The sequence below is a fragment of the Lepus europaeus genome, chromosome 9 (genome assembly GCF_033115175.1).
Source record: "Lepus europaeus isolate LE1 chromosome 9, mLepTim1.pri, whole genome shotgun sequence".
NCBI lineage: Eukaryota > Metazoa > Chordata > Mammalia > Lagomorpha > Leporidae > Lepus > Lepus europaeus.
The window spans coordinates 25542776-25569001 of record NC_084835.1 but is presented as its reverse complement, the minus strand read 5'-3'; the positions used below and the strand labels follow the sequence as shown (position 1 = coordinate 25569001).

General features: G+C 47.1%; 1 protein-coding gene across 1 annotated transcript in view; it reads left to right on the top strand.

Annotated features, from left to right (window-relative positions):
* Positions 1-6743: 6743 nt before the first annotated feature.
* Positions 6744-26226, top strand: part of DCAF1 (DDB1 and CUL4 associated factor 1) — an 84661-nt gene continuing 65178 nt past the window's right edge. The window contains exons 1-2 of the mRNA XM_062200990.1: positions 6744-6883; positions 20818-20935. Of these exons, the coding sequence (XP_062056974.1) occupies positions 20826-20935 (110 nt within the window). The 5' untranslated portion in view covers positions 6744-6883; positions 20818-20825. The remainder of the gene's footprint in view (positions 6884-20817; positions 20936-26226) is intronic.

Below are 26226 nucleotides of genomic sequence, written 5' to 3'. Positions count from 1 at the left end.
TCTCTCTCTCTCTCTCTCTCTCTCTCTCTCTCTCCATCTACTGGTTCACTCCCCCAAATACCCAAAATAGATGGAATTGGGTCAAGCCGAAGCCAGGAACTGGGAACTCAATCTGAATCTCTCATGTGGGTGGCAGGGATCCAACTACTTAGCCATCACCTGTTGCCTCCCAGGATCTGCATTAACAGGAAGCTGGAATTGGAAGTAGAGCCAGGACTAGAACCCAGGGACCCTGCTATGGGATGCAGGCATTCTAAGCAGTGTCTTAACTGCTAGGCCAAATGCCCACCCCCATAGTTTTTTTCATTTGTTTTTTAAGACAAGGCTTTTGTCAAGTGGTTCTCCATGGTTTCCACATCCACATGCAGAGTGCCCCTGTCCATTCAGATCTCTTATACCAGTGATGGATTGTCCATGCTTTATGGAATGAAGTTTTCTCCTCCCTCCTGTTTTCTCCCCTCGTTGGTGCTAAGGAGGTGGGGGTCTGCACTCTGGCGAGAATGAGAACCAGACACTGTAGTTTCTTTTCCTGACACTCTTCCTCCTCTGAGAAATCCAACAGGTAGGGTACCCCAAGGCCAGCATGGCTGTTCTCCATTGCATCAGAATTTAGTATCATGTGCTTGCCCAGGAAACAGGTGGAGAGAACTGAGGGAAGGATCTGGTCCCTGGCTCAGAGGTTTTAAGCTTCCTTTTCCATGGAGCATCCAGACATCCAAGATTAGGACCCTTATATGTACTCAGCTGGGGCAAGGGTCCCTTCCCCCTAGGATCTCCAGGGACAAGCCCACAGCCTAGGACTACAACCCCAGGTCACGACTGTTCTCAACTTCTGGCAATGGCCAGGACCTGAGAAATCATCCCCACCCCCTGATCTCCAATGGACCCCCTCTCCCATGACAACCTGAGGCTGATCAGCAAGCCCTCCAGACCCTACAAACTTCTGCAGAGTCCCAGTGCTGCTTCTGAAGCCACTCTTCCTGTCATGCCCACTAGTGCTTGGTCATCCTGGCCCTTGGTCCTGTAGGGGAGGCAGCCAGCTTCGTGACTTCACAAAGGCTATCTTGTGACAAGTCTGGACCTGATAAGGTAAGAGCTGGGCAGGGGAGGCTCCTCCAGGAACATCATGTGATTTTTCATAGAGTGACATCTTCACCTCTGAGGGAGAGAAGAACTGCCCCACGGTAAGAACCCAGGACACCCCCCCATGCCTCTCCTTGATGACTTTGGCTTCCATGCCTAATTGGGTACTCCTGGCTACTTGGCAACATCTGTGGGAGGCCCAGGCCCATGATAGCCAGGATGGGAAGCAGGTGATCATTCCAGATGGTAATGGTGGAGGGTCTCTGACCTCTAAATTGGGGTCAGACCTGCATCCTCCAGTTAGACAAAGCCACTCTTCTCTAAGAACAGACAGAATGGGAAGCTTTATCTAACCCAACCTCAGCAGGTCCCAAAGTACCTTTCATGGGCCAGGCCAGAGATCCTTGAATGTACTGGAAACATCTCATGGCTACATATAGGCATTGCCAAAAGTCCAGGGCTCCTGGGAGTCAGGCAGCCAGCCTAATATGCCTTCTCTCCAGTGTTGAGTCCACCACTGTTTGCTTCTGGAAGAATTTACAATTCCAAGAACCCGAGGCAAGAGGCTGGGGTGCTTGCTTTGACCTTCTCTGCACCTGTCCCCCAACCTCCAATCTGGAGTATAGCCTCTTGGAAGGGCAGAGCCCCAGGAATTGGCGGGGATGTTAACAGGAAGCTAGACGAGCGGGATGACAGGCCCTGGGGGTATCTGGAAGACGGAGTTTGACCCTCTCCATGCTACAGCCCCTGCTCTGTGCTGGGCATATCCATTGTGAGGACGGCCCAGGTTCACACCATCTCTGGCCACCCTCTCTGGCTGCTGCTGTGATTACAGCATCACCGTGCTGCCAGAGAAGAAGGTCAGTGTGCTCTGGGCAACCTTGTTCCAATGCAGGCCCCTTCCCAGCAGGAAGGCAGGCGCAACGGGCTGGCTTGGGGAGGGCAGCTTGTCTACATTCATGTCCAAGGGGCTCTTTGATCTTGACTTCCCATAGTCCTTGAAGAGCTTGAGGAGGCCTAGAGTAGGTCCTTCTGCCTCCACCCTCTGACTCAGTTCTCTGTTAGGACAGAGTGGACAGGTGAGCCCCATGAGAGCATGAGAGGCTACTCTTCCACTTCCCAGTATTTCTCAAATGTGCCTTTCTTTTCTTTTGTAAGGAGATTGTTTCTCATCTAAATGGGAAAAGCCTGAGCTGCTCCAGCAGACAGTACTGTAAGCGAAGAGAAATCAACCAGGGTGCCAACTGCGGGCCTGGAGAACTCCCACAGGGACAGCTAGAGGCCAGCAATGTTCAAAGTAGGAAGAGCGACGACTTTTCCAGCACTGTATACCAGGCCCCAAGCTAGGCACTACATGCATTATATTTAATTTTTTTTAAAAAGATTTATTTATTTATCTGAAATAGTTACACAGAGAGAGAGGAGAGGCAGAGAGGTTGGTCTTTCATCTGCTGATTTACTCCCCAACTGGCCGCAACGGCCGGAGCTGCACTCAACCGAAGCCAGTAGCCTGGAGCTTCCTCCAGTTCTCCCAAGCTAGTGTAGGGGCCCAAGGACCTGGGCCATCTTCTACTGCTTTCCCAGGCCATAGCAGAGAGCTGGACTAAAAGTGGAGCAGTCGGGACTTGAACTAGTGCCCATATGGGATGCCGGCACTGTAGGCGGTGGCTTTACCCGCTACGCCACAGCACCAGCCCCATCACATTTACTTTTCAGAACAGCCCTGGGAAGGAGCTGTCATTCCCATTTTCCAGCTGAGGAAATCAAAACTCAAGAGAAGTAACTGGGCTCGAATCCCACAGTTGATAAAGGGGAACACCAGTATCGGAGCCCAGGTCCCCAGGCCCATTTGCCTCTAAAGCTGGGGTGAACCACGGAGCTGTTGCCTTCTCCAAGCTCTTTCCAACAGTTAAAAGAAGCGGTTTTCATCCCTCACCATTAGGGTGGGGTTGGAGGAGGGTCAAAGAGGGGATGGAATTTGAGCCTTCTATTACTCAGACCAGCGGCTTTTGGATAAGGATTTTTTGTTGTTGTTGTTCTTTTTAATTTATCTGAGAGGCACAGAGAGAAAGTGCTCCCATCTGCTGGCTCAAACCCCAAATGTCTACGATGTCTGGAGCAGGGCCAGGCTGGGGCTAGGAGCCAAGAACTCAGTCCAGGTCTCCTATGTTGGTGGCAGGGATCCAAATACTTAAACAGCACTGCTGCCTGCTAGGGTGCACATTAGCAGGAAGCTGGAGCCAGGAGCCAGAGCAGGTATGGAACCCAGGCACTGCAGTGTGGGACACAGGCATCTCAATCACTAGGCCAAATGCCTGCCCCTGGAGAGGGAGTTGTGATTGCTTGAATTGTCTTGATATTCACTGGGCAGCAGCTGCTCTGACTTGCTTCCTACCATTACCATTTTGGAAATGATTAAAGTGAGATCTTGGTGGGGGGGGTCCTGTGTCTGACTAGCAGCACTGGAGTAGGGTTGCCAGATAAAACATAGGATAATTAGTTTAACTTGAATTTCAGATTAAGTGATGAGTAATTTTTCTTTGTATGAATGTGACCAGAGATCGGCTGCTCGTGGGTACTTGCCTTTGCACAAGAAATATCTCAGACGTGGGACAGAGAGTAGTGGTAAGCGAGGCAGCGAAGTTCAGTGAAGAGAGTACACTTGGTAGGCCAGGAGGCCATCGCGGGGAAAGGGCTGAGCGTGCAGTCTGTATTCAGACTGAGGCTTATAAGGGGTGGGGTCCACTTCTTCCTGCTGCTTCTTCCCCTTCCCCTGCCCTCCAGGTCAGAGGGTTTGCTGAGTGTGAATTAGGTCAAGTTCCTCCCAAGGTTTAGCCACTCAGTGCTGTCAGGCTGAGTAGTCCACCTGGCACGGGGCAGCGGCGAGTCTCCTAGGGTGCTCGCCTTGAGGGGAGGCTGTGAAGGTTTCACAATCCAGAATTGTCAGGGTGGCCCCCTAGCACTGCGCACAGAGGGTTTTCCTGGGGTGCTGTCTTTGGGGGGAAGGCTGGAACTGCCTGGAAAGCTATCGGGGTATGAGCAGGACGGTGCTAACTTCCGGGCTGCTTCCAGGGTGTGTCTTTGAGGCTTTCCTTTCCACAGAAGCGTGTCTTCCTTACGTGCCTCTTATACACACAGGCTCATTTCTAACTTCCTACTGCATGTTAATTATTTGAAATACTGTATGGGTCTGGTGCTGTCTCTGGCTGGATACACGGGAGCCAGGGGTTGAAGTTTCCTGTCCCACCTGGGCCTATGGCCCTTCAATGAAGTTGTCCCTTTGGGGACAGGAGGTGGGGACAGACTTCAGGAGACTGCGCCTCCTGCAGCCACTGGGCAACCTAAGAGCTCCAGCTGTTTTCTTTATGGAGTCTGTGTCTCCCTCTGTAACACAAGAGTGATGCAACCAGGGTGGTCACTGTGCACGCTTCTTGGGGGCATGGGGTAACGTTTCCCACCCTCTACTCATTTTGTGAGGAAGGCAGAGGAAGGGCCCTCGTCGGATGACTGGCATTTTCTCTGTCTAGCCTGGTAGCTCTGCGATGCCGCTGGGCATTTGCAGCAGCAGCTGTGCCCAGCAAAAGGGGGAGAGGAGTGGGTGTGGGACTCTCAGCCCTTCCCTCCCAGCTCCCAGCAGTTGGAGGAGGAGGCACAGGAATTGTGGGGTGGCACCAGGGTGAGAGCACCCAGGTCAAGGGAGCCCAGAAGGAGGTGATCAGGAGAGGAGGTTGTCAGGGGCCCGTGTTGTGGTGCAGCAGCCTGAGGCCCAGAGGACTTGGTGCTGTTGATTTTCCTACCCCAGAGACGGGGACTGCTGGGGAAGGAGTAGGTGGAGCATTCCTGTCCGAGCCTCTTCCCACTTTGAGGTGGGGCATTCCTCTTTTTCAACCAGAGCATCAGAGTGGCAGGCGAAACAGGATGGGACAGAATGCAGGCGTCTCCCACCAAAGAGGCCAAAAAGTCTCTTTCCAGTGATTGAGGACTAATGTGCCCGAACTAAGCATGCTGTGGTGGCCTGTGGCACTGTGCTTGCAAATGCTTACACGTGAAAGTATCGGCTTTGAGGCACAGGTGTGAGTGCTTGTGTTATGGGGCACGTGTGGGTAGCACCTCTCCTGTGAAACACGCAGGGAGCACAGCTGCAGTGTGTGTGCCTGGGTGCTGTCTTTGTCACAGAGGGTGGGGTCTGGGAGTTCCTGCAGGTGTGGCTGTGCGGAGGGTATTGGCGTAGCAAGAGGAAGCTCCAGGAATCACACACAGCAGCGGCCAGACAGCCTCGTGTGCGTCCTGTTTCCCTTCTCTAGCCTCCCGGGCCCTAGCTGCTCCCAAGCCTCTCCTTGAGGGTCCTCACACCTACCGCCAACCCAGGGCCCCAGGTGAGGTTTCCAAAGGAGAGCATTGCCATCTGGTGGCAAGACCGAGGCAGTGTCAGGAACAGAGGCGCCGGGCCTCGGGTTCCCACAAGAGCTCTGCCTTCGAGGACAGCCAGTGAGGAAGTGGGGGCGGGGCCCAGAACGCGGACAAAGGGAAGGCAGCTAAGGCTCAGACACGCCAACCCCATGCGTTTCGGTTTCCGACCCTGGAGGAAAGGCAGAGGCCGGGTATGAGCCCACTAAGCTCGGCATTCGCTGATTCACCGCCTTGGCTTCAGGTTTGTCCTATGAAGGTGGTTAACCCGTGCCTCCTGCGTGAGTGGCAGTGAGGACTAACGGGCGAGAGCAGCTCAAACATCGGGCTCAGAACCAAGCTTGCTGTAGAGTCAGAGGAAGTGGAAGGTGTCACTACTGATACAGGCAAAGGGCTGTTGTCCGGAAGCAGGGCGATGTCCCGACTGGAATCCAGGACCCAGCATTCAGCCCATGTCCCCGTGTGGGCGCTGGCACGGCCGCAGCTTGCTGTGTCTTGTGTCCTCCCTGTGAGGGCATCAGGGAGATACCAGAAACTTCTTCAGGACTCCCAGGGGAGACTCAGCCGCACCAGGCCTCGAAGACCGGGCAGGATCTCGTCAGGTGGAGTCGCAGCAACCTTTCATGGCCCCCGCGATTCTTGTCAGAGCCTTCGGATCTCACTAATCGGCTTTAGGCACTCTCTCTGAGCCTCATTTTTCCCAGCTGTAAAATGAACGGAATTCAATGAATTCCAAGGCCAGTTCTGCCCTCGCCTACGGGCTTTGGTGTCTCCATTTCTGTCTCACATGTCGTATCTGACGATAAAAAATTCACTGATTCCTACAGGCTAGGTCTGGAAAAGCGAAAACCAGCTTCTATTGTTTAATGGAGGCTGTGACTCCCGGTGTGCTCCGAGTCTGGGATGTACTGGGTACGCTGGGACAGGAGAGAGGATTAAGACACTGGTTCTCAAATGACACACAAGGCAGAACCGAGGACACACCGGCCGAGGCGCACAGAGCCATTCGCATTAAATCTTAAAACTACAAGTCCCGGCAGTCAATGCGCTGGGCGAAGGGCTCGCCCGCGGATCGGTGCTGGCGGGCCGCGCCCCTGGACGCGGGACTTCATTTCCCAGGCATCCTTGGGGCTTTCCGATTTTTTTTTTTTTTCCGTCCCCTCCGCTCGCGCGGGCGTTCTCCCGCCCCTCGCCTGCGATCCTCGCGCCAAGCGGCGCGCGCGCGCGCGCGCGGGGCACGTAGCACGGGAGTGACGCATAATATGTGGGCCGCTCTGGAGCCGTGGTCGCGCTGTGTGTGAGTGAGGGCGAGTGAGTGCGGGACCTGAGGCGGTGTGTGTGAACTGTGGCCTCTGGCGGGGTCAGGGGGGAAGCGGCGGAGCCGCCCGGAAAGGTGAGTGGGGACAGGGGGCAGCTGGGTGTCCGGGAGGTGTGAGAGCAGCCAGGGAGCGAGGCCGGGCGGGCGGGAGAGTGGGCGCCGGGCTGGGGGAGGGGCAGCACCTGCTTGGGCCGCCGGCGGGGAGGGGGCGGGCCGGGCCGCCGCAGAGGCTGGGCCTGGGGCCTGCAGGACTTTTCCTCCGGAGTCCTGGCCTCCGGGCGGGGCCTCCATGCTCTCCCTGCAGTCCCCAAAAGAAGCTTCCCGAGAGTAACTCTTCCGCCCGGAGTGAGGGGCAGTGGTGTGCTCGTCTCTACCCATTTCCCTTGTCACCTTTTTCCTCCCGTCCCGCCCCAGTCTCGGTTCCGTACGGGCTGGGGGGCTCCATCTTCCTGCCGTACGGCGGCCCCCTTGCCCGGCTGTGTCTCCGCCTCCAGCCCCAGTCACCTGGGCGGGCTCTTCCCTCCCTCGGCCTCGCGCCACCTCCCCCTGCACCCTCCCGGCTCTTGGACCGGGCGAGTGGGGCGGAGCTCTCCCGCACTGCTCCCACCTCCCTGGTGGACGGGAGGGGTGGAGAGAGGTGTGCGGGTCCCGCGGGTGGAGCCAGGCATCGGCGTGCCTGCTGAGAGCTTCCTGGGAGCTTGTTTCCGGGCTGTTTTCTACTGGGGCGTCCGAGGCGTTTGCTTAACTCCGACTGCTCTTCCTGGTCGCTTTCCCTCGCGTTTCCTCCTATGCAGTGACAGTGCTGTTTTCACATTGGTTGAAGTCGTTTGGAGTGTCGCTAGTACTTTGGAGTCGCACATGACTCGTCCTTGTCCGCATCTTGTTGGTCTCCGCTTTTCCCGAGTCTTGTCTCTTTGGTGAAGCCTTTTAATTAATCTACGTGTTTTATTCCTGTTAGCAGCAACTTCCTGTTCTAAACGCGCTAGTGGTAATGGACAGAGTGAGAGGTTCGTCGGTAGTGATCTCCTGAATTTATTTCCAGCTCACTGGAGTTCACCTTTAAGGTTTATGTAAGCGTGTATATTTAGACTTCAAGTAGGAATCGATTTAGTATTTTTTCTGCTTGAAGCCCTCAAGACTTGGTCTTTGTGTATAGCAGTTATTACCCATTTTCAAGCGGTGATTTATTTTTGGATGCTAAGGAGCTAATTGAGAATGTGGGGAATGTAGGAAAATAATTTTGCATGCAACATCTCGGATATTTTGCATTTTGTTTGAAGCTTTATTTATTTGAAAGAGTTACAAAGAGGCAGAGGTTGGCCAGCGCTGTGGCTTAACAGGCTAATCCTCCGCCTGCGGCGCCAGCACACCGGGTTCTAGTCCCGGACGGGGCGCCGGATTCTATCCCGGTTGCCCCTCTTCCAGGCCAGCTCTCTGCTATGGCCCGGGAAGGCAGTGGAGGATGGCCCAAGTACTTGGGCCCTGCACCCGCATGGGAGGCCAGGAGAAGCTCCTGGCTTCGGATTAGCACGAAGCGCCGGCCGCAGCGGCCATTGGAGGGTGAACCAACGGCAAAAAGGAAGACCTTTCTCTCTGTCTCTCTCTCACTGTCCACTCTGCCTGTCAACAAAAAACAAAAAACAAAGAGGCAGAGGCAGGGAGAGAGATACAGATGCTCTATTCCCTGGTTCACTCCCTATATGGCCACATCCGCCAGAGCTTCTGGATCTCCCATGGGGGAGCAGGAGCCGAAGAAGTGGGGCTATCTTCTGCTTTCCCAGGCCATAGCAGAGAGCTGGATCTGAAGTGGAGCAGCCGGGACTCAAACCGGTGCCCACCTGCGATGCTGGCAGTGCAGGCGGCGGCTTTGCCCGCTATGCCTCAGTGCCTGCCCCTTTGGATAGTTTCTCAGCAGTGTCTGATGGTTGTACAGTTGCTGGATTTAGTAGGGGAGGGGTCTGATACATGGTAATTTTAAGTGATTGGAGTTGGTTTATTACCAATTTTACTATGTTTTTGTAAAGGAGCTAGTCTTGGATAGGAATAGGAAGTTAAGCATGGCATGTCCTAGTAATTATCAGATTTTCGCTTGGAGCTCTAAATTTGGACTTTTTTCCTTTTTTTAATCGTGCTCACAGCTGTTTTAGGATTGTAACCTTCTAAGAGGATCTGTATAAATAGGCCCTCCATTATAGTGTATAAGCAAAGAAGAGCACATACTGTGTGATTTAATTGAAAAGTTCAAAAATAGTGGAAAATTGTTTAAAAAAAAGAAGAGGTTTAAAGTACAGTACAGTGAAAAAAAATCTCCGAATTTCATCCTACAGAAATACTCCTGTTTCTTGTATCTTACGCCAGAAATGTTGTATTCTAGTGCAGTACACATACACACATACATTTTTTATTCACAAAATGTAGCATACTGTACACAGGTCCTGCCATTTTCTCGCTTGATAGTATTTTACTGTTGGTCCATATTAAGACGGGAAATGTTTTTCAGTTGTTTCCAACATTTTATTGTGGAAACTTTTGAACCTATAAAAAAGTTGAAAGGAAAATAAAATGAACAGTTGTTTATTGATATTCAACAATTGTTACTATTTTACCATATTTTCTCTACTTAATACTTATTTGCTTATTTTGTGAAATCATCTGAAAATAAGTTACAGTAGGCATATTTCCCATAAATACTTCGGGTGGCAGCCCTTCTAAGGGAATGCGCGTGTGCACACACACACATACACTTTTGAGGCTTTATAGTATTCCATTGTGTGGACAGTATTATTTCGTCTCACAACAGCCATTTCCTTATTACAGACTAGGAAATTGAAATCTCAGTTTGGAGAAGTTTAATAACCAAGGTCTCACAAAGTACCTCAGCAGAGTTAGTATTGAGTCTTTAGGTTGCTACCAAGTAGCAACTTTTTGATTTTGATCTTTTTTTTTTTTTTTTTTTGACAGGCAGAGTGGATAGTGAGACAGAGACAGAGAGAAAGGTCTTCCTTTTTGCTGTTGGTTCACCCTCCAATGGCCGCTGCGGATGGCGCATCGCACTGATCCGAAGCCAGGAGCTTCTCCTGGTCTCCCTTGCAGGTGCAGGGCCCAAGGACTTGGGCCATCCTCCACTGCCTTCCCGGGCCATAGCAGAGAGCTGGCCTGGAAGAGGGGCAACCGGGATAGAATCCGGCGCCCCGACCAGGACTAGAACCTGTTGTGCCGGCGCTGCAAGGCGGAGGATTAGCCTGTTAAGCCACAGCGCTGGCCTGATTTTGATCTTGAAAGTCTCTCTGAGCCCATTCCTGGTCTGTGAAAAATGGCAGAATGGTTGTTAAAATTCAAAATAATTCAAGTAAATTACTTAATTCAGTGTTTGTTCCTTGCTAGATATTCACTCATTGGTAACTGTTATGTCACTATTGGATAGGTCATAGTTTCTGCATACCACTTAAAGAACTCACTTTAAAACATGGTGAATTGAATAATACATACCAAAATTTTATATTTTGTATTAATGCAGTCCTTGATTGACAGTAACATGAACTAGCATTCATAGTCTCATTTTAGTTTTTTTAAGTTTGTGTTTTCCTTGTGCAAGTGATTGTTTCCCAAAGTTATAGTTATCTTCAGTCATAGATTAATTTGTGAAGTTCTGAAAATGATACCAGAGCTATAAATGTGTTTCTAAGTTGAACTGTGAAAGTTGAGTGTTTGGATGCCTTTAAATTAACTAACTGACCTTTGTCAGAAGTAGTGTTCTCTTTAAATTGTGCTTCCTGTTCTTTACTGGATTATTGCTTAAATTATGCAAGAGATATTCCCTCCTGGACCAGTTTTTCCCCCCATTTAAAAAAAGTATAGGGGCAAGCCTTTGGCACAGCAGTTAAGTTGCTGCTTGGGATGTCTGCAACCCATATCGGAGTACTTGGTTCTAGTCCTGGTTTCTCCACTTCTGATCCAGCTTCCTGCTGATGCACAGTATGGGAGGCAGCTAATGGCGGCTCAGATGTTTGGGTCCTTGCCATCAGATAGATGACTTGGATTGAGTTCTGGGATGCTGGCTTTGTCCTGGCCTGCTCCAGGCTGTTGCAGGCATTTGGAGCAGATGGAAGATCTCGCTCTGTTTCTTTGCCTTTCAAATAAAATGTAAGAAAAATTTTAACTGTACATTTATACAGCAATATAATTGACAAGCCATTTTAAAGTGTTCAGTAGATTCACAGAGGTGGCATGACCTCTTTCTATTTTCACTAAATTTTCTTCACCTCCAAAGGAAGTTTCATACCCTTTTAGCAGTCATTTCCCGTTTCCCCTTCCACCACCAGTTAACTCTTTCTTTTTTTAAGATTGATATATTTTATTTGAAAGGCAGAGTTACAGAGAGGGAAAGACAGCGAGTGAGAGAGTGAGTGAGCTTCCATCCACTGGTTTATTCCCCAAATGGCTGCAACAGTCGGGACTGGGTCAGGCCGAAGCCAAGAACCAGGAACTCTGTCCAGGTCTCCCATGTGGGTGGCAGGGGCCCAAGTATTAGGTATTAGGACTATCTTCTGCAGCTGGGACTCGAACTGGTACCCATATGGGATGCTGGTGTTGCAGACTGCAGCTTTACTCCCTGCACTACAGCATTGATCCTTGTATTTGGGTTTATTTGTTCTTGATATTTCTTATTACTAGAACCATATAATGTATGGCCTTTAGGGTACTTATTTCCACTTAGCTTTTTTTTTTTTTTTGGACAGGCAGAATGGATAGAGAGAGAGAGAGACAGAGAGAAAGGTCTTCCTTTTTGCCGTTGGTTCACCCTCCAATGGCCGCGTGGCCAGCACACTGCGGTCGGCGCACTGCGGTCGGTGCATCGCACTGATCTGAAGCCAGGAGCCAGGTGCTTCTCCTGGTCTCCCATGCGGGTGCAAGGGCCCAAGAACTTGGGCCATCCTCCACTGCCTTCCCGGGCCATAGCAGAGAGCTGGCCTGGAAGAGGGGCAACCAGGATAGAATCTGGCGCCCCAACTGGGACTAGAACCCAGTGTGCCAGTGCTGCAAGGTGGAGGATTAGCCTGTTGAGCCACGGCGCTGGCCAGCATTGTTTTCAAGGTTCACCCACATCTGTAGCATGTACCATTATCAGTATTTTATTTCCATGGCTAGGTATTCCATTGTATGAATACACTGGCTTTTGATTGCCCATTCATCTGATGATAAACATTTGGATTATTTCTGCCTTTGGGCTCTTGTGAATAATGCTGCTATGAACATTTGTTTGCAAATACTTGTCTAAATGACTTTTTAATTCTTTAGGGTATATACGTTATAGTGGAGTTGTTGGGTCATATGATTTTTTTAACATTTATTTATTTGAAAGGCAGAGTTTGAGAAAGATCTTATATCTGTTGGACAGAAGGCTACATGGCCAGGAGCTGAGCCAGGCTGATGAGAGGAGCCAGGAGCTTCCTCTGGGTCTCTCATGTGAGTGGCAGGGTCCAAGCACTTGGGCCAAATTCTGGTTTTCCGAGGCATTGATAGGGAGCTGGATTAGAAGTGGAGCAACTGGGACTCAGTCAGCACCCATATGGGATGCAGCTTAACCCACTGGGATCAGCCCTGGTTTAATTCTTTGTTTAACTTAACAAAATGGTAATTCTTAAATAAAACACAGACGGCAGTTTTTTGAGCCGCCACAAATGGTTTTCCATAGCTGGTGTACCATTTTATATTCCTACCAACACTGCGTGTTTTAGTTTCTCCATAGGTTTTCAAAAACACATTATAAGCATTGGCATCTATTGTAGTCATCCTACTACATTTTAAATTTTGAACTCATTGTGGTTGCCATTTCCCTAGTGACTGTGATGTTGAGTATCTTCTCTTTTGCTTGTTGGCCATTTCTATATCTTTGCAGAAATGTTTATTCAAATCCTTTGCCCATTTATTAAATGGCATTTGTGTTGATATTTTTTGATTGCTGTAGTTTTGTACAGGTTTGAGTATTTCTTATCTGAAAATGCTTGGGACCAAAAGTATTTGGTTTTTTTTTGGATTTTGGAATATTTGTATAACATAATGAGATATCTTGGGGATGGGACCCAAGTTTAAATGAAATTCATTTGTTTTATATATACTTTATACACATAGCCTGGAGATAGTTTTGTATAATATTTTTAATAATTTTGTACATGAAACTAAGTTTCATGGTTTTGAATTTTCCACTTGTGACGTCGTGATGATACTCTGTAACTCTGCCTTTCAAGTAAATAAATAAATCTTTAAAAAAAAAAATCTTTAAAAACTAGAACATCAACAACAACAAAAAACCTTGGATTTGGAGAAACTTGGGATGTCCAACCTATAGTAAGTTTTCAAATCAGAAGCATTGAGTGTTGCAACTTTTTTTTTTTTTTTTTTTTTTAAAGATTATTTGAGAGGTAGAGTTACAGACAGAGGGAGAGACAGAGAGAGATCTTACATCCACTTGTTCACTCCTCAGTTGGCTGCAGCGACCGGGGCTGGGCTTATCTGAAACCAGGAGCTTCTTCTGTGTCTCCCACATGAGTGCAGGGGCCCAAGCACTTGGGCCATCTTCCATTGCTTTCCCAGGTCATAGCAGAGAGCTGGATCAGAAGAGAAGCATCCAGGACTCGAACCAGCGCCCATATGGGATGCTGGTGCTGCAGGTAGTGGCTTAGCTCACTATGGCACAGCAGTGTCCCCCAACTTTGTTCCTTTTCCAGATAGTTGTGGTCATTTTGGCGTTCTTTGAAATTCGAATTTCAGAATTGGTGTGAATTTACAGACCACTTTGGAGGGAATTGCCCTTTTAAATCCTTTAATCCATAAACACATGATGTCTTTGTATATATTTAGCTTGTCTTTAGCAATATTTTGTAGTGTTCAGTGACAAGTCTTGTGCCTTTTGGTTACATTTATTAGAATATTTTACTCTTCTTGGTGCCGTTGCAAATGAAATTATTTTTTTAGTTTACTTTTAGATTGGTCATTGTTAGTGTATGGCAGTATGATTGATTTTTTTATGTTATTGTACCCTGCAGTTTTGCTGAATTAATTTTATTAGCTATGGTAGTTTTTACATGACTCCTTGTATATAGAGATTTTCTATATAAAGATTTGTCATCTGCAAATAAAGCTAATTTTATTTCTTTCCAGCTTGGATACCTTTTCTTTATTTTTCTTATCTAATTGCTCTGGTGACGTGTTCTAGTACAGTGTTCAGTAGAAGTGGGAGAAGTAGGCATACTTGTCTTGCTTCTGATTCTGGCTGGTTTTTTTCATCGAGTATAAAGTTATCTGTGGAATTTTCCACATGCCTGTTATCTGTAGTAGGAGTTCTCTTCTGTACCTTCTTTACTGTGTGTGTGTTTAAGACGTTTTAAAAATTTATTTGAAAGGCAGAATTAGAGGGAGAAATACCTTCCATTGACTGATTCACTCCTCAAATGGCTCCAATGGCCAGCGTTGGGCCGGCCAAAGCCAGGAGCTACTTCTGGATCTCCCACGTGGATGAAGGGGCCCAAGAACTTCGGGCCATCTTTGGCTGCTTTCCCAGGTGCATTAGCAGGGAGCTGGATCAAAGTGGAGCAGCTGGGACTTCTACCATGCTCATATGGGATGCCAGTGACACAGGCGGAGGCTTAACCTACTACATATGCCATAACGCTGGCCCTTGAGTGTGTTTTTTTTTTTTTTTAATGAGAAAAGGATGCTAGATTTCTGTCCATTTTTTTCCTCTGTCAGATCATGTGACTTTTCTTCATTCTGTTGTATATTATGTTGATTCTTTTTCAAATATTGAACCACCTTTGCATCCCATTTGGTCGTCATCTGTATTTTTTAAGGTTTATTTATTTCCTTGAAAGGCAGAATTGGAGAGCAAGATGTTCCATCTGCTGGTTCATTCCCCAAATGGCTCCAATGGCCAGGGATGAACCAGGCTTAAGCCAGGAGCTTCTTCTGAATTTCTCATGTGGGTGCCAGGGACCCAAGCACTTGGGTCATCTTCCACTGCATTCCCAGTGGAGCTGGATTGGAAGTAGAGCAGCCGGGAGTGGAACTGGCGCCTAAATGGGATGCTAGTACCACAGGCCATTGGCTTTACCCACTATGCCACAGTGCCAGCCCCATGATATATGATCTTAATATACTGCTGGCAATTTGCTGGTATTTTCTTGAGAATTTTTGCATCTCCATTAATAAAGAGCATTTCTTTCTTTATTTGAAAGGCAAAGAGAGAGATCAGTTGGTCTCTGTTCATCACTGGTTCATTTCCCAAATAACAGCAATAGCCAAGTATGGGCCAGACTGAAACCAGGAGCTAGGAATGCCATCCTGGTCCCCTGCAGGGGTGGCAGGGGCCTAAATAGTAGGACCATCTTCTGCTGCCTTCCCAGGCACTTGAACAGATAGAAAGCAAAGCAGTAGGGCTTGAACTGGGGCTCTGACCTTGGATGTCTGTGTTGGAAGCAGAAGTTGTGCTGTAACACCAGCCCTGATAATTCCTTTCTTATAATGGCTTCATTTGGCTTTGATGTTAGGGTAATGCTGGCTTCATGGAATGAGTTATAAATTATGTATCTCTATACCTTAATTTTTGAAAGAATTGAGGATTGGTGTTAATTCTGTTTGGTAGTGGGGTCTGGCGTTGTAGGGGAGTAGGTTAAGCTGCCTCTTGTGATGCCACTGTCTCATATGGGTGCTTCACTTCTGATTCGGCTCCCTGCTAATGGCCTAGGAAGTTGGTGGAAGATGGCCCAAGTGTTTGGGCCCTTGTCATCCTGTGGGAGACCCAGATTAAGTTCCTGGCTTCCACGTGGCTCAGCCCTGGGTGTTGAGGCCATCTGGGGAGTGAACAAGTAGATGCAAGATATCTCTGCCTTTTCTCTTTCTGCAACTCTGCCTTTCAAATAGATAAATCAATTTTAAAAAGGTTGGCCATCTTTCTCATACTTTAGGGTGTATCTGAAGAGGTTAATTTTTGTTGTTACTGTATGTTACTGCTTTGTCCAATCTCTAGGTCTTTTGCTTTAGCATAAAATTTGTTGAAATTACTGCCCCATTTTACGTATCTTAACTAGTACTCTTCAGGATGGTCAGAGCCATGAAAAATAAGGAAGCTTGTCCCCCCCCTCCCCCAACAGAACTCTGTGGAGACATAGCAACTAAATGCGAAGTAGTATCCTAGATGAGGTCGTGAAACAGAGAATGGACATATTTGAAAAACTGGCAAAATATCAGTCAAGTCTGGAGTTTAGTCAGTGATGTACCAAGGTTGGTTTCTTAATTTTGACAGTGCATTACTATAAGATGGTAACATTAGGGAAAACTGAACTGAGTGAGGGATATACAGGAGTTCTTTGTGGTGTCTTTGCAAGTTTTTATAAATTTAGAATTATTCCAACTAAAAAATGTATTGTAAAAAATTTGTATTTGGTTAGTAGGTAGCAGTCAAAAATGCAGTCTGGATTTTCTCAAGTTAAGGTCAAAAGTCCGTAGTCTGTCATCCCTGCTGTATTTTGTTTTTATGACTTTAGTTAGAAAGTTTAAAATCTAGGTTCTTTATAGAAAAGAAGAATTTTCTTTCGTCATCTTTTTTTTTTTGGAGTGGGAGGGTAAATATTTTCTTTTGGAGTTTTGAGTAGCCTAGGTGATACAACTCACCATCCACTAAATTTGGGCATTCTGTCTGCTTTATTTATTTATTTTGACACGCAGAGTGGACAGTGAGAGAGAGAGAGAGAGAAAGGTCTTTTTTCCGTTGGTTCAACCCCCAGTGGCTGGCTGCGACTGGTGTGCTGTGGCCAGCGCACCGTGCTGATCCGAAGCCAGGAGCCAGGTGCTTATCCTGGTCTCCCATGCAGGTGCAGGGCCCAAGCACTTGGGCCATCCTCCACTGCCCTCCCGGGCCACAGCAGAGAGCTGGACAGGAAGAGGGGTAACCGGGACAGAATCCGGTGCCCCAACCGGGACTAGAACCCGGGGTGCTGGCACTGCAGGTGGAGGATTAGCCTATTGAGCCATGGCACCAGCCTCTGTCTGCTTTATTAAAACACAGATATTAGCATTTTAGTGGCCAGGACTGTGACTTAGTGGGTAAAGCCACCACCTGCAGTGCTGGCATCCCATATGGGTACCGTTTCAAGTCCTGGCTGCTCCACTTCCGATCCAGGTTTCTGCTATGGCCTGGGAAATCAGTAGAAGATGGCCCAAGTCCTTGGGCCCCTGCCACCCATGTGGGAGACCCAGAAGAAGCTCCTGACTTCGGGTCATTGCAGCTCCAGCAGTTGTGGCCATCTGGGGAGTGAACCAGCGGATGGAAGACCTCTTTCTCTGCCTCATCTTCTCTGTGTAACTCTGACTTTGAAATAAAATAAATAGGCCGGCGCCGTGGCTTAACAGGCTAATCCTCCACCTTGCGGCACTGGCACACCGGGTTCTAGTCCCGGTTGGGGCGCCAGATTTTGTCCTGGTTGCCCCTCTTCCAGGCCAGCTCTCTGCTATGGCCCGGGAAGGCATTGGAGGATGGCCCAAGTCCTTGGGCCCTGCACCCGCATGGGAGACCAGGAGGAAGCACCTGGCTCCTGGCTTCAGATCAGCGCGATGCTCCAGCTGCAGCGGCCATTGGAGGGTGAACCAACGGCAAAAAGGAAGACCTTTCTCTCTGTCTCTCTCTCTCACTATCCACTCTGCCTGTCAAAAAAAAAAATAATAATAATAATAAAAAAATAAAAAAAAAAGCAAAAGTGAGCAGAAATGACCATACTTACACAAGATAAGCATCAAGATTTTTAAAAATTATATAAAAACAACTAGCATTTTATTGAGTTGGTATTTCTTCTTTCCATGTGTACATTTTTAATTTCTTTTAAAGATTTATTTATTTATTTGAAAGAGTTACACAGAGAAGGACAGGTTGAGAGAGAGGTCTCCCATCCGCTGGTTCACTCCCTAATTGTCTGCAACAGCTGGAGCTGTGCCGATCTGAAGCCAGGAGCCAGGTTCCCGGTCTCCCACACAGGTGCAGGGGCCCAAGCACTTGGGCTATCTTGTACTGTTTTCCCAGGTCATGGCAGAGCTGGATTGGAAGTGAAGCAGCTGGGACTCCAAGTGGCACGCATATGGGGTGCTGGCGCTGCAGGCAGAGGCTTTACCCGCTATGCCACAGTGCCGGCCCTACATTTTTTCATTTATTTCTTTGAAAGTGGCAATTACAGAGAGGGGAGAGACAGAGAGATCGATCTTCCATCTGCTAATTCACTCTGCAATTTGCCACAACATGTAGGCCTGGGCTAGATGGAACTAGGAGCCTGGAGCTTCTTCCAGGTCTCCAACTTGGGTGCAGGGGCCCAAGCACTTGGGCCATTCTCTGCTTCCTGCTCAGGCACATTAGCAGGGAGCTGGATCAGCAGTTGGGACTCTGCCAGTGCCCTTGTGGGATGCTGGCATCATAGGTGGTGACTTTACGTACTACGTCACAACACCGTTTTTTTTAAAGATTTATAAGGTATTGTGGCATAGCAGATTAAGCCTCTGCCTGTGAAGTCAACATTCCATATAGATGCTGGTTTGAGACCCAGCTATTCTACTTCCAATCCAGCTCCTTGCTAATGTGCCTGGGAAAGCAACGGAAGATGGGCCGAGTGCTTGGGCCTCTGCATCCACAAAATCTTTAGGGACCAGTGCCGTGGCATAGGTTAATCTTCCACCTGCAGCGCCGGCATCCCATATGGGCGCCGGTTCTAGTCCTGGTTGCTCCTCTTCCAATTTAGCTCTCTGTTATGGCCTGGGAAATCAGTAGAAGATGGCCCAAGTGCTTGGGTCTCTGTACCTGCATGGGATATCAGAAAGAAGCACCTGGCTCTTGGCTTTGGATTGGCGCAGCTTCAGCTGTTGTGGCCATCTGGGGAGTGAACCAACGGAAGGAAGACCTTTTCTCTCTGTGTCTCCCTCTCAGTATCTGTAACTCTACCTCTCAAATTAAAAAAACAGTCTTTAAAGGGCTACCCTGTGGTGTGGTGGATAAATATTTCTTTATTTGAAAGAGAGAGACAGAGATTTTCCATCTGCTGGTTCACTGCAACTTCGCAGTGGCCAGTCAGGTCGGGCAGAAGGGCAGAAGCAAAGAACTCCATCTGGGTTTTCCTAGTGGGTGGCAGGGATACAAGTACTCCTGGTCATCTTCTGTTACTTTCCTACGTGGATTAGCAGGGAGCTGGGATTTGAATCTGTGTGGTTATGGGATGCTGGTATCACTGGGGATAGCTTAACCTGTTGTGCCATAGCACTGGCTGACTGGCTTTTTTCTTTTCTTTTTTTCTATCATTGTTCTTACAGTAGATGTCTTAAGAAGAATTAACAATTCCATGAGAGATCTGGATTGAATTCTCAGCTCTTGGTCTTGGCCTAGCCCAGCACTTGCACTTGTGAGCATTTGAGGAGTAGCCAATGATGGGAACTTTCTTTCTTTGTAAATAAATAAAAGCAAAAGCCAATAATCTGGCGTTCGATGCAACAGTTAAGATGCTGCTTGGGATGCCTGCCTCCCATATCAGAATGCCAGAGTTCAAGTCTTAGTTCTGTTTCCAATGCTGCTTCCTGCTGATGCAGATCCTGGTAAAGAACACATGATGGTTCAAATATTTGGAATCCTGCCATGCATATGGGAGTCCCAGATTGAGTTTTGAACTCTTAACTTTGACCTAGCCAAGCCTTAGCTTTTTTTTTTTTTTTTAATTTTTTGATAGGCACAGTTAGAGACAGAGAGAAAGGTTTTCCTTTTTCATTGGTTCACCCTCCAAATGGCTGCTACAGCCGGCACACTGTGCCGATCCAAAGCCAGGAGCCAGGTGCTTCTCCTGGTCTCCCATGCGGGTGCAGGGCCCAAGCACTTGGGCCATCCTCCACTGCCTTCCCGTACTGAGCTGGACTGGAAGAGGAGCAACCCGCCGCCCTGAACGGGACTAGAACCTGGGGTGCCAGTGCCACAGGCAGAGGATTAGCCAAGTGAGCCGCGGCACCAGCCAAGGCTTAGCTATTACAAGACACTTGGGGAGTGAACCAGTGGATGGAAGATCACTGTCTATTTCTCTGCCTTTCACATAAAATGAAAATAAATTACTGAGAATAATAATCCTAGATCGGCTAATAATCTCTTTGTGGTGCGAAACTTTTTGGAATGGTTACTCTTTCTGTGAAAATAGACATTTTGCATGACAGGATCTGATATCTTGGTCCTGAGGCTACTTGTGTAGCAAAGTTGATCTTTTAAAATATCTAAACATTTGTGTCTCCTTTATCACCCCTTTAAGAGCCCATTATGAGCCTCTCCTGTGTGGTTGTCTGAATTTGATTCTCCAGTGGCTGCCTCAACTCCCTATCTAATGCATTGCTACACATTCTTGCATTCCTCAAACCAACAACCTTCTTTCTCTTTTTCCAGCCTCTTATCCTCTCCCCAAGAAATCAGTTGTGAGATAGGTTAGGAAGCTTGAAGGACAAATTATTTTTTGGTATTCCTTCCCAGCTTTCATGTTGGTAACAACATACAGTTCAATTCTTGATCTTTTGTTAAGAATTAACAGGAATGTACTTTTTATCTGCAGTAGAACTTTCCCCTGAGGACAACAAGAACAAAACTTTTTATAAGCAGTTTTTATCATATTTTGCTTTAAAACAATATAACTTTCAAGGTTTTGGACCTCAGAGAGCTAGATCTGGGATTATTGTATGGATGTTAATCATATGTACATTTTCAATGAGAGACCAGTCTTAGAGAGGTGAAAAGACTTATTCATCATGATTTGGTGAGTATTCGGGGTTTCTCATTGTACCACAGAAAATTGTGTGATGAATCTAAGGGTTAAATTTCTCTCTCTGAGTATTTCCCTAGGGTATCTCTTTTCGACTACCTCCTTGTTTTTTCTTTTATGGGAAGTGTGTTGGGTTTATTTACTTGTATTCATTATTGGTTATTTTTTCCCTCTTCTTTTTTGCTTGTTTAGGCCAAGCCATGACTACAGTAGCGGTACATGTGGACTCCAAAGCTGAGCTCACTACCCTGCTGGAGCAGTGGGAAAAAGAACATGGCAGTGGGCAAGACATGGTCCCTATTCTTACCAGGTACGAGTAATGCTTTAGTTGTAAAAAGCACACTTATACACTAGATTTTTATGCATACATGCATGTATGCACACAACCAAATTTTAAAAGAGTGCAAAAATGGGTGTGGGGAATATGTAGGAACATTTTTGTGATTTCCAAGTCCATTTTTTTTTCCTGCTTTTATTTTACATTTCAGGCCTTTTTTCCTGCCCTCATTCTCCTTCATGGATTCCTCTGTGTATCTCTTAACCCAAGGATTTTGTGTTTCTGTTCTTTCTTTACCCTAAATGTTCTACCTTGATAATTTTATCCCTGTGATTTCATCCATTATCCCATGTTAACTTTTAAGTCTCTCCTGCTGCTTCATATCCTTTTTTATAAAAAAAAATTCAGACTTATTTCTCAGCTAGGTGGTGTACATATCTTCCTGGTTCTTCCACAGACACCTGAAACATGCTACGTATAACGTGCAGCTTCTCATCTGTAGCCCTGCCTACTTCCTCATCCTTAATTTAAGCTTTTTGTACTCTCTGCCTCGGTGTTTAAATTAAATGGTTTCAAACTGAAAAAAAGGGTCACTGCTTCCTCTACCAGCACAGTCTCAGTCACCAAGCCCTGGGGATTTCGACTTCCTCCTTTACTCTTGTTCATTGCCACTATTACTTGCTTCATTAGCTATCATTCATGTTTTTTTGACTGTCCAATAGGCAATGTGCCCTTATCACCCTGTCTCCAATTTACCATTTTCTAGTATATCTTCTCCCTTGCTGAAAGATTTATCTTTCTCACACAAGTGTCTTACCTCTGCTAATAAATGTTCTGTGGCTACATTTTTCCTAAATGCAAACTATTTAGTGTGGCCTATGAGGCCATTTATGATTTGGCTGTTCCTTTTTCTGCTTCATAGTATTCTTCTGAAGGTATAGTTCCATATTTTCTGATGTCTTTGTCATTGCACTTACTGTTTCATGAAATGCTTTTTCTTGGCATGTTTGACAAATTCTTGTCTTTCGAAGAAATGACTCAAGAATCATACCATTAAGACCTTCCCTGACTTTGACTTCCCTAGATGTCTGTGATACTTTCTTTATTATTAAAATCAGAAACTAACCATTTGCGTATTTTATTAAAATTTCCACCCATGATATTTCTTACCACATTGGACTACACATGTTTCGCATGTGTCTCATCCCTTAGCTGTGTCTTTTTCTTGGTGTCTGCTCAGGCAATGACTTGCCCACTGCCTGGTATGTAGTAACTCTATGGTACATAATTTCACTGAATGAATGATGAAGGAAGAAACAAAGTGAAAAGTAAAGACCGAGGAAGGATGCTTGTGCATTTTCTAAGGAGAAGATCACTGGAATTTAGGGATCTTTATCATCTAATCTTTGCTATCAAAGCTATGAAAAATTTTTGTTTATACAGTGATCTATTAACTCATTATGGTGAAAGAACTATGGTCTTACAAAAGTTTAAACATGGGTAAATGCTTTGTTTCAAATTACTCTTTTTTTTTTGACAGGCAGAGTGGACAGTGAGAGAGAGAGAGACAGAGAGAAAGGTCTTCCTTTTTCTGTTGGTTCACCTTCCAATGGCTGCTGCGGCCGGAGTGCCGCGCCGATCCGAAGCCAGGAGCCAGGTGCTTCCTCCTGGTCTCCCATGCGGGTGCAGGGCCCAAGGACTTGGGCCATCCTCCACTGCCTTCCTGGGGCACAGCAGAGAGCTGGACTGGAAGAGGAGCAACCGGGACAGAGCCGGTGCCCCAACCAGGACTAGAACCCGGGTGCCAGCGCCACAGGTGGAGGATTAGCCTAGTGAGCTTCAGCACCAGCCCTCAAATTACTCTTGATACTTACAGAATGTAGGAAAGTACAGGCTTTTTTTGGGCGTGATGGTGGAAACTTTTAATTTTTGGAGGCACTGGAAATCAAGAACTATTAAGAATGATTAAGCTTTAAAACTATTAAAATAGTTGAGATGCAGACAGAGTGGATTCAGGAAAAAGTGCCATGCATTTACGTATATGTGTGTTGATATAACTGAGAAAGGAGTCATTAAAGGATGGCTGTTGTGCGTTCAAGTGTTGATTGAGCAATTAAACTAAAAATGCTTAATGTGTTATTGTCAAGATTGTTTTACGATCTTTGACGCTCAACTTTTTCAGTATGCTATGATATTCAGCAGTGGAAACCTAAAATAAGGGAACACTGTCCTCGACAAGATCTCCACATGGGAAGCAACTCAGATTAACAGATAAGAAGCAATTCAGAATGGTACAAAACAGCATATAATGAAGTGCTAAATCAGGCAGTATGCTTCGTAAATATTGTAGGGGTATGAGAGTGGCAAGAACTTGAAAGAGGTTTTTTTTTTTGTTTTGTTTTTTAGGATTTATTTATTTTATTTGAAAGTTAGAGAGAGGGAGAGACAGAGACAGAGCAAGAGGGAGAGAGCGCGCGCTTCCATCTGCTGGTTCACTCCCTGGATGGCCAGTCGTAAGCCAGGGGCTTTTTCCAGGTCTCCCACGTGGGTACAGGGGCCCAAGGACTTAGGTCATCTTTCACTGCTTTCCCAGGCACATTAGCAGGGAGCTAGATTGGAAATGGAGCAGCCATGACATGAAGTTTAATCTGCTGTGCCAGTGCCAACCCCAGATATTTTTTTTTTTTAAAGATTTATTTCGCCAGCACCGCGGCTCAATAGGCTAATCCTCTGCCTGTGGCGCCGGCACTCCGGGTTCTAGTCCCAGTTGGGGCGCCGGATTCTTTCCTGGTTGCTCCTCTTCCAGGCCAGCTCTCTGCTGTGGCCTGCGAAGGCAGTGGAGGATGGCTCAAGTGTTTGGGCCCTGCACCTGCATGGGAGACCAGGAGAAGCACCTGGCTTCTGGCTTCGGATCGGCGCAGCGCGCCGGCTGCAACACCAATTGGGGGGTGAACCAACAGAAGGAAGACCTTTCTCTCTGTCTCTCTCTCTCTCTCTCTCACTGTCCACTCTGCCTGTCAAAAAAAAAAAAAAGAGTTATTTTATTTATTTGAAAGGCAGAATTAGAGGAAGGGAGGGAGAGAGTGATCTTCCATCAGCTGGTTCACTGCCTGAATGGATGCAATGGCTAGGGCTGGGCCAGGCCAAAACCAGGAACCAGGAACTTTGTCCGGGTCTCTCAAATGAGTGGCAGGGGCCCAAGTACTTGGGCTTTCCTCAGTTGCTTTCCCAGGTGCATTAGCAGGGAGCTGGATCAGAAGTGGAGTAGGTAGGACTTGAGCCAGCACCCAAACGGGGTGCCTGTCGTTGAAGTTACAGCTTTACTTGCTACGCCACAGTGCTGGCCTCTGAATGTGTTTCTTGTATTTATTCAACAAATATTTGGGAACATTTTGTGTGTCAGCTCTAAGAAGCTCTTTTTTTTTTTTCTAAGAAGCTCTTGAACTTCAGCTTCCTTGTTTATCACCAATAGTATCACTGAAAGCTACATTGTTAAAATTAAGATGATTGTCCCCTGGGCTACTTGGTAAAGACTGACTAGACACGCAGTGGAAAGCTTAGGTTTGAATTCCGGATTTCGATTCTAATTCCAGTAGACTTTGCCATGGGGATGTGGTAAAGGTTCTTGAATCAGAGATTTGAAAGATGGTAGAATAAAGCTGGATGAAGAGCAGACCTACTTGGTTTTCTTTTTTTAAATTTTTGACAGGCAGAGTGGACAGTAGAGGGAGACAGAAAGGTCTTCCTTTTTGCCGTTGGTTCACCCTCCAATGGCCGCCGCGGTAGGTGCGCTGCGGCTGGCGCACCGTGCTGTTCCGATGGCAGGAGCCAGGTGCTTTTCCTGGTCTCCCATGGGATGCAGGGCCCAAGCACTTGGGCCATCCTCCACTGCACTCTCTGGCCACAGCAGAGAGCTGGCCTGGAAGAGGGGCAACCGGGACAGGATTGGTGCCCCGACCGGGACTAGAACCCGGTGTGCCGGCGCCGCAAGGCAGAGGATTAGCCTACTGAGCCACGGCGCTGGCCTCCTACTTGGTTTTCTAGGGAAACTGAAAAAGGCATTGAAGGGAGAAGGAACCATGACATGTTTTGTGGCAATCAGGGAATTAGCCCCACCAGAGTAGAATGGAGGATGAAAATAAGATAGAAATGGAAAATAAAGTTGTGTTCTGCTAGATCTTAAAAGATCTCCAGAGTTAGACAGGAAGTTGAATAGATAGTAGGGTGGATTCCAAGTATAGTTTATTTTAGACACGGGCATCTCCCAGCTCCTTCCATCTTCTGGGTTGTGGGTCTGTTCATTGAATGTTTTCTGAAGTACCTTCAGGTTTGGAGATTTTGACAGATCCTAAAAGGAACAAATGAATTTCAGGCACTTCTAATTTCAGGCTCATCTGGTTTTAAAATCAAAATAATTTTTTTTTTCTTTGAGAAGCAGAGGGAGATAGGTATACTCCTCATCTGCTGGTTCACTCCCTGAAAGACCAAGGAACCAGAAACTCAATCCAGGTCTCTCCTGAGTGGCAGGGACCTCACTGGCTGGGACTTGAGCTCAAACATTCCAGTATGGAATGTGAGCATCCCAAGTGGCATCTTAAGTACTGTACCAAATACCTACCCTCCATCTATTTTTTTTTATATTTAATATTATTTTTATAATTTGACAGTTTTTCTCAGAATATAGTATGATAGTTTGTAACTATTTTTTTTAAGATGTATTTATTTATTTGAAAGGCAGAGTTAGAGAGGCAGAGGCAGAGAGAGAGAGAGAGTGCTCTTCTATCCGCTGGTTCACTCCCCAAGTATTTGGAATGGCTGGAGATGGGCTGATCCAGAGCCAGGAGCTTCTTCTGGGTCTCCCACGTGGGTGTGGGAGCTCGAGGACTTGGGTTGTCCTCCACAGCTTTCCCAGGCCATTTGCAGGGAGCTGAGTTGGAAGCAACCAGGAATAGAACTAGCACCCATATGGGATGCCAGTGCTGCCAGTGGAGGCTTAATCTATTGCGCCACAGTGCTGGCCCCCATGTTAAAGAACTCAATTACTACCTCCAAAGGCTGCCTCCCTCAGTCTGAAATACCAGGAAGTTGGAATTGGGAGCTGGAGCCAGAAGTTGATGCCAGATACTACTGTGTGAGATGTGAATGCTGTAACTGGTGGCTTAACTGCTAGGCTAAATACTCTGGCCCATGAATTTTTACACAGAACTTCAATGTTAAAAGTAGGAAATTTGGTCTGGTGAGAGTAAAATTTAGTAGAGAGCTTTAAAATTTTTTATTTATGCTTTTGAGAGACCAAGAGATAGCGGGGGCAGGGAGAATGAGTG